An 11228-nucleotide genomic window follows, 5' to 3' on the forward strand; every position below is an offset into this window, starting at 1 on the left:
GTCTGTACTGGGGGGGAAAATGCTGGGACTTTTTTTGATATTAGAGTTCACCAGGAGGTGGGCAAAAAAAAAACCAACCCCTAACAAACCCTAGAAAGGCATCAGTTGAGTCATTGTGTGCCCGTGGAGATTTAAAGAAAATCCATCCAGATGCTTTCTGCTCCAGAGTTTTAAAACTAAGGTGTTGACTCAGCTAACACTTTAACTAATTCTCCTCTTTTTGTTTGAACTGACTAAGGATGCCACTCCTCATTTGCCCACTGTCCAGGAAAGTCTGGGTGGTGGCCAGAGTGCAAGTTTGTCTCCCAAGTCTTGCTTGTATTTGAGTCTGGGATCTGAATGTCTCCCAAGTATCCAAGCTAGGTTGTGTGTGAGCCTGGGTGGTGAAGGCGATGGGACTGCAGGAAGCACAACAACCTGTGGCTCAGAGGATGGTGTGCCTGTGTCGGCTTGCAGATCTGCAGTAGTTCCTTGCTGGCGTGGGGAATCTGTCCCTTTCTGCAGGCTGCTAGCAGCACTGGTGTGCCCAAGAAAGCCTACTTGTTAAAGCCATACTGGTTTACCCCAATGGCCTGTCACCCCCAAAGCACATTGTATGCTTCAGGACCAACTCTTTTCTCACTCCTTTGACCCAAACCTGTCTCTTTCAAAATCGGCCCCCTGGGGTACCAGAGCAGAATTTGTAATTTGCCTAATGCACGCAGTCCTGGCTGGCAGGCATTAGGGTCTCCGTGGGGTGGAAAAAATTGAGGCTGAAGGACTAGTATGAGACTGAAGAGCTGAGAGTCAGGATTTGGGCAGGATTTGGGAATTTCTGAAGGATGGGGACATGGTGTACCAACCCATTCCTGTGAGACCCAGGTGGAGCTCCAGGTATTGTCCTCGTGCATTTCCAGGGTGTGGGGGAAGAGAAGGGATACTGGGGCAAGAGGCAGGCAGCCAGCAGATTAGGGTCCCTCTTGTGTGATCTCCAAGGAGATCAGCATCCCTCAGTGCTGTTTTCCTGCTGCTTTGATTTACATGAAGGCCTGGGATCGGGAGGCCACCGAGCTTTCGTTACAGCTGCTTTTGCCCTCTCCTGCTCTGCGCTGCTTCTCTATTGTGGCACATAATTTACTCCCTGACTTTCCATCCTGCAGTTACAGTCCCAGCTCAAAAGTGTGATTACAGCTGCGGCATTGCTGTGTCATTGCCTTTTGTTTGGCTCAATACAGCTCTACTTGGGCAGAGCAGAAAGGAAAAGAAATAATAATGATGCATGGACAGAGGGGAAGATCTGACGTGCCTTTCCAGCCCGTTTGCTGTGTATTTCATCTCGGGTGGGGACTCTCATTAACTAGTCACTTAGCAGAAGCAACCTGTATCTAAAGGTTAATTTCCACAGCGGTTGTTGCTGGGTTATTTGATGGCGGGTAATTTCCATCCTCAAAAGATTCTTTTACTCCTACCTAGTATTTAATGAGATTAAATTGCAACTTCTCTGAGACCTCGTGGCAGAAGTGTGTATGTGTGGCAGGTGGCCACCAAAGCTTTGTGTGGACTTAAATGAAAGGCACTTGGGGAGCAGAGAGAAAACCCTTTCATAATGAGGGGGAAATAGTGGCGATGTTTGAAAGCTTCATAGGTGTTAATAAAAGATACTGCTTTTTCAGTTACACAGAATGATAAATACAATGGGCTTTGCAAGAATCTGTCTGTAGGACAAAAATTACTGTAACATGACTTTGATGTACACACGATGCTCCTTTTAAGGCCTGGAGCAAGGTGACCTTTTAAATGAGGTGACTGTGGGATGAGTTTTCCAGTTGATACAACATCGCTGGGCCCCATTCTAACCTTGCAGTGTATTTATAATCTCTAATCCTACTGATAGTGTGGGGTATTTCTTGGAGAAGCTAGTTGTAATGCAACAGTGATCCAGTGAGACCACCGAAGGCAGTAGAGCTATTCCTATTCTGTGTCGGTGTAGTTGGTATTGGGATGGGCTTTGACAGTTGCTGCAGGGTGCTCATGTTTGATGTCGGTGGGGCAGCAGATGGGCAGAGGTGGGCACACGTACCCTTGACTGGGCCGAGGCATTGTGCACGCTACAGGAAAGTCTGTGCTCTGCTTTGCACACTTCTCCAGACTTAACTGCCATGCAGATACTGAAGTGCATCAGGAGCTGGGCCTGTAGTGTTGTCTGTTCCTGTTCCCTCTAATACATTTTCTCCAGACTGCTAAAGCTGATGACATCTAGTACTGAACACAATTAAATATGTTTGACATTGAACCGAAAAGCTTCCCTGTGGCTGTTCTGAAAGATTTTTTCCAATGTGTTTTTCTTGCATTTTTTTGTACAGAGGATTAACTCCTTGCTTGCAACCTCAGATTCTGGGTAGTTCAGGAATCTCCTACTAGTTGGTTTCTGTGTTTACCTGGAAGGCAAAAATTTGAACATGTGAAATTCAACAAGTGTGAGGTGGGTGAAATACCCTCCTGAAAAAATGCTTTAGAGACAGAAGAGTGCTGCTGGATGCTTTTCCTGCATCTGGTAGAGAGAAGAGGTGAAATGTGGGGTGCGGGCGGGGGGTCAGCATCCTGGGGAGTTGCAGTGGTGGTGAGGTGAGATGCCAGGCTGGGCAGAACCAGAACCGAGCCTGAATTGTGTTTTATGGCATTGGTACAAAGGCTTTTTGTGTTCTCGGTTTCCCAGCAGCTGTCGGGCAGCTGTGCTATGCAGACAGGGGAGGAAGGCTGGCCGCAGTAACATCCCAGGATGTTTCAGCTGCGCAGTGGCTCTTGTTCTACTGTTGTTTAAAGACCTCCTTTTTGGGCGCAGGGTAGGGGGAGGAGGGGATGCTGTAGATCTCCAGAGCAGGACCCTAGTCTGAGCTGGTTCCCTCAGGTCCAGTAGGGACCAACCCTGTTCCTCTGTTCTTCAGGCTGCCATGATGCTATCCTGGCAGTGCTGCCCCTCGGGCTGGGGTATTTTGCAGCCATGCTGCCCTGACCATGTCTGCCTCTGGGGATGGCTCTGGGGTCACAGCAGGTGCCTCTGGCTGGAGTAACCCCAGGCTGGAACGTCTTGCTACAGCCTTTTCTGGTCATCCTGCCTCTGTTCCCCAGGCGTGGGTGGGGGTCTCAGCTGCAGAGGGGAAGGACGCCTGCTGTCCCAAGGGCCAGGTGTCAGCACATGGAGCCAGAGTGGGTTTCAGCTGTCTGGGGATTAGCGGTAGGGAGCTGCATGCGACGTAGGTGCTGACGCAAACCCGCTTGCGTGAGGGAATCTCAGTCTCTCCTCCCCCTGGCACAGGCCAGCAGCCTCCCAAGGAGATGACCTGGGACCCATGCGTAGCTTCCCTCTGAGATCACCTACTACGCTGTTACGGAGCTTGGCCCCAGCCTCTGCACGTGGTGCATTTGAAATGGCCAGCCAGTGATTCAGGGGACATGTTTTGCTTTTTAAAAGTATTTGTTCCTGACCGTGTCTCTGTGCTTACCTAATTAATTATCTGCCTGGGAGCTTTACTTTGTTTGTCTCAGCATTGCATTACAAGGGTAACATCTAAAAACATCCTTGTATGAGGACTGGCCATGCTGATGGCCAGTTTACAGCTGGAAAGGCAGACTGTCACCCTGGAGAGGAAGAAATTCAGGTTTTTCATACTGTTTGAAGATGTGGGAAAATGAGGATCAATAACCTGAGTCGCACCAAGCTCCAGCACGAAACGGAGGGAAACACTGTTCCCTTTCAGGAGCTTGGCAGTTTGATGTTGGTATCAAATCAGGGAATTCCCAAAGATCTGGGGAGGATGGTCTTTCCTTGGGCATGCTGACCCAAACACTGTTGTGGTTTTTTCCTTCCTCCTCAAGCATGGTTAAGAGTCAGGCCCTTTGCCCTGAACCCTTGCATCTTATTCTCCAAGCAGTGAGGCTTTGGCAGCATTGACTGTTTCTGGGGCATGGCAAGAATAAATTTGTGTTTGCAAGAAAGCGCTTGTCCTGGCAGTTAAAAAAAAATGCTAAAGATGTCCTACAGGTGTAATTGTGTGTGCTCCCTTCCCAGAGCTGTTGTTGTCTTGACACAGTGCACACCAGATACTTAACGAACGGGCAGCCCTCTGTGGAACGATTCCCCATCAGCTTTAAAACCCACTTCTCAGGGAACTATTTTCATCATGTGGTGCTCGGGATTTACTGCAACGGCCGGTATGGCTCGCTAGGCATGAGCAGACGATCAGATCTGATGGACAAACCTCTAACTTACCGAACTCTGAGCGACCTCATCTTTGAATTTGAAGACTCCTATAAAAAGTACTTGCATTCAGTCAAGAAAGTAAAAATTGGATTATACGTGCCGCATGAGCCGCACAGCTTTCAGCCTATCGAATGGAAACAGCTCGTCCTCAATGTATCCAAAATGATGCGCACAGAAGTCAGGAAGGAGCTGGAGAAGTTTGCCAGGGATATGAGGATGAAGGTAGGTCTGCATGCCTGGGTGGTGGACTCGGAGGTGGGTGTGCTAGTCCCATCCTGCAGAGGTTGATCTTGCTCCGTGTCAGCAGACTGACCCCAACCTGAGATTAAGGTGGTATCAGGTGGGCTGGGAATGTGCTTACATCTGTCTCAGTGGTTCTCCCACAGGGTCTGGTGTGTTTTAAAGCCTTTGTAGGGTTGTTTTTTTTTTTTTTGTAGTTCAAAGATCTCCCCTTCAGCCTGGGAAACACTTGAACCCATACTCATCCTTGGCCATCAAGGAGCTATTGCCCAGTTTGCTTTTCCCACTGACTATGGGAGAAGGTGGCCAGGAAGAACCAGTGTTCCTGGGGCTGGGGTTGGTGGGACGGATGTCCTGGTTGCAGGTAGGGATCTCTGCTCTTTGTGCCTGAGCTGCAAGGGGTGCCATGGGACAGCTGTGTCAGTGGTTGCTTCTTGCAGGGCATGCCGATGGGCTTGCCCTGCACCACCTGATGCCCACTGCCCTCAGCTAAATCACGCAGTAGGTTACATGGGAAGGGTGAGGAAAGTGAGCCCCTGACAGGCTGATGCTTCCCCACTGCCTGGTTGGACCGAAGAGCCTGGAGGAAAACAACGGGGAGACAGGGCATGTTGCCAGGGGGCTGGAGGGTTTGGCTGCCCTTGGGGATGAGGGGTGTCCCTGACCGTGCCTCTGGGGCTGGCGTGGGCAAGGAGCTGTTTGTGGTCATGGTGGAAGGAGATCTGATGCCTTTCCAGCCTACTGTTGGCAGTAGGAGCAGAGCAGGTGTGTTGCTAAGTATGGGGCTGGCTCTCATGAAGAGGCATGCAGAATCGCGTCCAAGTTATTCTGGGTTCCAGTCCCCTTCCCTGCTGAGGAATGGCTCCTACGTAGCAGCCGTGTGCCTTTTTGGCTGAGGCACCTGCCCCCTTGCCCTGACCTTGAGGTGGGTGTCTCCAGTGGCATTGTAGCCCTGACATCTTGCTGCCACCTCTCCTGCCCTCCAAGGAGTCTTGAGGGCCAACTTGTACTGTCCTGTCACCTTTAGCACATGTACTTGATTACAGCTGTAATGAAGCCTTTTCCCCCCCATCTTCTCTGTTCATGCACTTCTAATACCATCTAGAGAGTAAACAGCTGAAGCAGGCTCTAGCTGAAGAAGTCCGTAAGCGTGGATGACTTAGTACTTGCTTTTCATAGAGGGACCAGCTCTGTGTGTGCTGAGCTGTGACACTGGGTCCAGTCCTTGTGAGTGCCTCAAGGCCAGGACCACAGCCCTGAACCCTTGAAGGCTGAAGGCCCTGTGTCTGACTTCCCTTGAGTTAATTCAGAATGAGTCACTTGATTCAGAGGGCTCCCTTTGTGAGGGGGCTGACCTTGGAGGATCAGGTCTTAAAAATAGCCTGGAGTGTATCATGCTGATGGACTTCTGAGGTTGGAGGGCCTGGGGGATGCGGACGAGGGTGCGAATGGACAGGAGACCCACTGAAAAGTCCCACTGTTGCACAGTGTTCAACTGCCAGCCTGGGAGGTGATCACCTCTGCAGAGAGGAAAGCTGGAGAGGGCGATTTGGCTGCGTGAGTTTCCTTCAGCTGAGGCTCAAAGCTGTTTTTCTTACCCCATGCTGTTGCCAGCTCTGAAGAAAGCTGTGGATGAGACTTTCTTTTTTTCAGTATTCAGCTGGGAACTGAATTGGTGACACCAACTAATTTTTGCAGGGGGCCCCTGAACAGCTATCACATGGTAACAGCTTTGGGTTTCTCTTAACCTGGGCAGGGTTTGAATAAGCCCCAAGGGACTGAAGGCTCTTTGTGTGCGGTCTCCACTACTCTATGAGGCCCTTTATTTTTATTTTTTATTTTCAGTGAATCATTGCCTTTAGTGAATGCCTTTTCCTTCCCTCCCCCATCTCTCACAGATTCTGAAACCCTCAAGTGCCCATTCCCCGATGAAAGAGAGATCACGGGGTAAGTCGTTGTCCCCTCGACGAAGGCAAGCCAGCCCTCAGAGGCGCGCATGCAGAAGAGACAAATCTTGAGTATTCCTGCTGTCATCACTGGTGGGTCAGAAGTAGAGGCTAATGGCATATTATTTTGCTGAACAAAACTTACATGCGCACACTGGAATATATATGAAAACTGCACCAGCTCTCTTGGTTGCCTGAGAGGCTCCAGAAGCCGCTGGTACTGCAGATGTCCTGGGATTGCTGTGCTTACTGCTGCCCTGTGACCCTTCCATGTGGGAGACCCTGATGGCCTTTGCTTGGTTAAATTCTACAGAATGTTGGATGACTGTGGAAGCGGAAGTGTGGGTTTTGCCTTTTCTTTTCTCACTCTTTATACAATCCACTTTCTGGAGAAAAGAACCTAGCCTAGCGTGCAGGGGACCTGTACAGGAGGGAAAGTAGTTTGGTGATCTTTAAGGGTGTTCAGACACTGGTATTAAAAACAGGAGAATTTATCCGCTAGCAGTGGTGGGATGTCCTGCTGTCATTGAGACAGAAATTGGATTCTCCGTGATGAACCTTTGTATGTAGCTGTTCTGATGGAGTGGTTTTCACTGAGGACTGCCCGACTTACAGGGATGGTAAACCTTTTCTCTTCTTGCCAAAGTGGAAACGTTACTTGTGTTGTATTCTTCAATTTTAATCGGCTTAAAAAAACCCAGACCACTTCCCTTGTGCGTCGTAGCTAATAGTTTTTCTTTAACTGCGTGAGGAAGGATGGACTAACTGCATGCAATACCTCTAAATGGATAAAACTGAGCTTCTAGATCACAGGCCTTTTACAGCCACTGGCAATTCAGACTCCCATATCTTAGATGTGGAAGAGTTGAGTTTTAGCTGTACTGCTTCATGCCAGGAAGCTGACAACTGTGAAAGCCTATACGTAACCCAGATTAGTCACATATTTATGATCATGGCTTTTTAAATAGGATCTCAGACTACTGTCTCAGCACTTATTTATTTATTTTAAAGTAGCTAACAAAGACATTAGAGTAACCTTCTAAAGATAACTTGAAGATACTTTAGCAGCAGATGATTTCACAGCAGGCTTTTATTTTTACGTGTGAATTCACACTCAGTCCATGATGCCGTACTTTGAGCTTCATCGCCAAGAGCTCCTTGTTTAGCGCACAGATAATTATAGTTGTAATGGGCTTAGCTACTCCAGGCTGCTTCACCTCCTAGATTTGCTTTGAGGGATGGTTTCATCTTTGGGTTTCTAATAGTGCTTTTTCAGTTTCTGGAGTGGATTGCATATGTTTGGAGAGAAGACTGAGTCTCGCTGGGCTTGGAGACTTGTTGGTTGGGCTAGTTTCCTGAGAGAGCTGCTGGACGCGTGGTTGCACTGCAGTGGCTGGTTCCTCCTTGGCAGCTTTGCTTTTCCAGGACAGAAAGATGAGTGAAGTACTGGTAGCCTTGCAGTGGCTCCAGCACCTTTTACTTGCTGGTGGTTCTGCTGTGTTGCTCTGTATCTAGAGCAAATTATGCATTGTTGTTATGAAGTAAAACCTGGGTCACCATGAGACAAGATCCAGGACACAGCTATAGCATGATGCAGGGAGCAGGAGGCCAAGAGCAGATTCCACACAAGACCTTCATCTCTGCTTTGGCAGAAGGTGTTGCAGTATCCCAGAGCGGGTGTGAGCTCTTGCAGCACGTGCTTTGTGGCTGCGTGACAGCCCTGCAGGTCCTGTACAGCTCCCTCGCAAGCCTGGATAGTATGCTTGGAAGGAAAGGGGGACTGAAGGAGCTTTCGGCAGGTCCAGGGCCCTTGAGCAGACCCAAGAGGCTGCTCTCTGTTAGAAAAGTGATGCCAGGGAGAAGAACCATTCCTGATGTTAAAATAATGCTTCTGTGCAGTGGTGCTGGTGGCTCGAAGGCTGACTGTGCCTTTTGCCTCGTCGGGAGTGATGCTGCAGAGGAGTGTGCTGCCATAGGGAGTTCCCTGCTGGTGATAAAACCCTTTCATTTCAAAACGGAGATCTGTGAGTTTCTGCAATGGGAGGTCTCTGAGACCTGAAGGGGGAGTGGCATCCCCTCATCAGGGACGAGCTGAATGACACATAACCAGCATGTACAGCAGTTCGACGTAGCATGAGAAATACATGAGGGGAAATGGGGTATTTTCTTCTGCATATTGATAGATTTCTGAGAACCTAGTGGCAGTGAAAGGCCTTTGTGTAACACACAGAAGAGGAAAGACTTCCAGGCTTGCTAGGCTTTAGCTAGGATTTCAGCTTAAAGAATGGCCATGCTTATCAACACTGTGTTTTGTTTCTTTGTGTATCTTTTACTCACATGCTGTAATTACAGCTTTTTAGAGCTTGCAGGGGAGGGGGAGAGAAGTGTTTTGCTCTAGTGTGAGCTGGCAGGGGCTGAATAACACATTCATTTGAGAGGCTTCACCTGCTGATGACAAGCTGTTATTACAGCCTGTTTTTTGCCAACAATAAAATTATATGGGCCTGCTGGGAGAAATCTCCCAGTCAAAAATACATGAACTGGAGCGGTGAACTGGAATGTCTTTGCTGGATTGTTTCTGAAAGACAAAGACTGAAGCTGTGCTTAAGGACAGACGTGGATTTTACAGCCTCGACCCTTTTACTTCTCATCCTAGTTCCTTACTCGTTTGTTAGGTAAATGCTGGTGGTCACCGCCAGCAAGCCCACAATAGCGTTTTAGCCTGGAAATAGAGCTACAGGGCAGATGGGCCATGCGGCGGCACAGGGGTGGCAATGCAATAAGCAATGCATGCCTGTCTATAGGAGACTGGTGTGTAGTCAGATTGCAGCTCATTACCTGAGCTACGTAATAGTCCCTGTGCTCTTAGCCCACAGCTGGTGTGGTCCTGCTAAGGGTGGCCAGCAGACAGGGTGAGTAAAGAGGGTAAGGGTGGTGTGAATCTCTCTGGTAAGTCTGGAGCTTTATTGTGTTCACTTGTCCATCCTCCAAAGTTCCAAACCAGGAGGGTGCAGTAAATCACAAGCTGCTGTGCTGGAACAGGCAACGCAGTGCTTCGTCCTCAACAGAAGTGCTTGGAGCTGGAGGGGTTTGGGAGTGTTGGCAGGGGTTCGGAAGGGAGTGTCATGTGGCAGCCTGAAGCAATCTCTGCTCCTAGATGTCAGTTCACCAGATCTATTCCCTTTTAATTTCATACTGAGGCTTAACACATGCATGCTCTGTGAGTGTCATAGCAACACCGGCCTTGTCTGCTTCTGGCCTAATTCAGCTGTTGAGAAGAAAATTCAGTTAGTCCATTATATTAGGATGTGCAAGGGGGCAGGATTATCTTGCGATCACATTATATTGGGATGTGCAAAATGAGGCAGATCCAATGCAGACAACTCATGAACACTGTGTGCCCAGCAGCTATGCATAGCTTATTCACTGGCTGATTGTCACGGCACTTCGACAGGAGATGCGATCTGATGGGCCGCTACAGCCGAGTTCCTTTGCTTCAGGGGGAATGTTTGACGTCAGGTTGTTTGCCAGCCAAGGAGAACAGGAGCTGTGGTGCCTCCGCTCCAACAAATCCTTGCCTTTTCCTAAAACCCTGAAGAGAAACTTTATGGAGGACAGTCTGGTTGTAACTACAGGCTAGAGAATTGTCATGGAGCGGAAATGGGCATGTCGCCACGGGTATGCAGTGACTCCCCATCTCTCTTGGATAGTCAGAGAAGGTAGAACCATCCAGGTGTGCTTTAATTAAAACCACATTCTGGCTTTAATCAAAGGGAAGGCTGGAGGGGGGGAGAAAAGGGTGGAAGAGGATCCCTAAATTTGAAGGAGAGAGGAAGACAGGCCATTGGAACATACAGCGCATCTCTTGCTGGTCTCAGACTCCTACGCAAGCTCGGAGGGATGCAGCTTTTAACTCTCCTGTGACCCCGCTGGCTGCCCAGAGTGGCTTCAGCAGAAACTGGCAGGCAGCGTGCAATGAGGACGTATCAGCCTTGCGTGTGCAAACTCAGGGGTCACGTCTGCTGCCCAGTGAGCAAAGGGTAAGCACAAGAGCTGGCAACCAGGTCTGAGGAGCTGTAGGAAAGCGCTGGGGCCATTACCAGCTTCACCTTGTACTGCTTGAGCTTTAGCTGAGGTTTTGCAGTGAAGTGGTCATGCTGCAGTCTACTAGGAGAAACGTGTATTTCAGACAATGTTTTTCTTTAGAAAAGCAAACATATGGTTTAGTGTGAAAATAGCTGAGAGCGTGGAATAAGCTCTCAGATGAGGCACTGACATAGAGTATAAATCACCAGGATTGTTTTGGTTTGACAGCTTTGTTGCAGGAGCTTTTCTGTTGCTTGCTAAAGTGGGAGAGACTGCTCAGTCCTAAGGTTTAATTTGGTTTGGGTTGTTGATATAGTTAAATGACCTAACAGCATACGCATATGTGTGGTTACTCAAGTGGATGGCTGGACTGTATTAAGGTGCCTGGAGACTGAAGGGAGTTCATCTTGTGTTTTCTGTTTGTCGGGCTCTACCCCTTCAGACAGACCTTGCCAAGAGGCAAGGGCAGGTTCAGCAAGACAACATGCTGTGGCAATGTGAGAGGCCTTGCCTGTTTGCTTTCAGCAGTTGCCACTTTATTCTAACAGCTGGAGTCCTGCTCTGGGGTAGATCACAGGCAGAATGTGTCTAGTCTTAGCTACTCATTTAGGCCCCCTCTCAAGTCAACAGGGAGAGGGGCACTCCCAGGCTCAGATCATGCACCCCAGGATGGGACAACAACTTCTTCACTGGCACTTGGTTTCAGAGGCAACCCA

General features: G+C 49.0%; 1 protein-coding gene across 1 annotated transcript in view; it reads left to right on the top strand.

Annotated features, from left to right (window-relative positions):
- The window catches only part of VASH2 (vasohibin 2), a 33425-nt gene that overhangs the window by 19586 nt on the left and 2611 nt on the right, over nt 1-11228 (top strand). Inside the window, exons 5-6 of the mRNA XM_035901598.1 lie at nt 4081-4462; nt 6379-6494. Coding sequence (XP_035757491.1) covers nt 4081-4462; nt 6379-6494 — 498 coding nt within the window. The remainder of the gene's footprint in view (nt 1-4080; nt 4463-6378; nt 6495-11228) is intronic.

This window comes from Egretta garzetta, unplaced genomic scaffold (assembly GCF_000687185.1).
Source record: "Egretta garzetta isolate BGI_Z169 unplaced genomic scaffold, ASM68718v1 scaffold319, whole genome shotgun sequence".
In the NCBI taxonomy this organism is placed as follows: domain Eukaryota; kingdom Metazoa; phylum Chordata; class Aves; order Pelecaniformes; family Ardeidae; genus Egretta; species Egretta garzetta.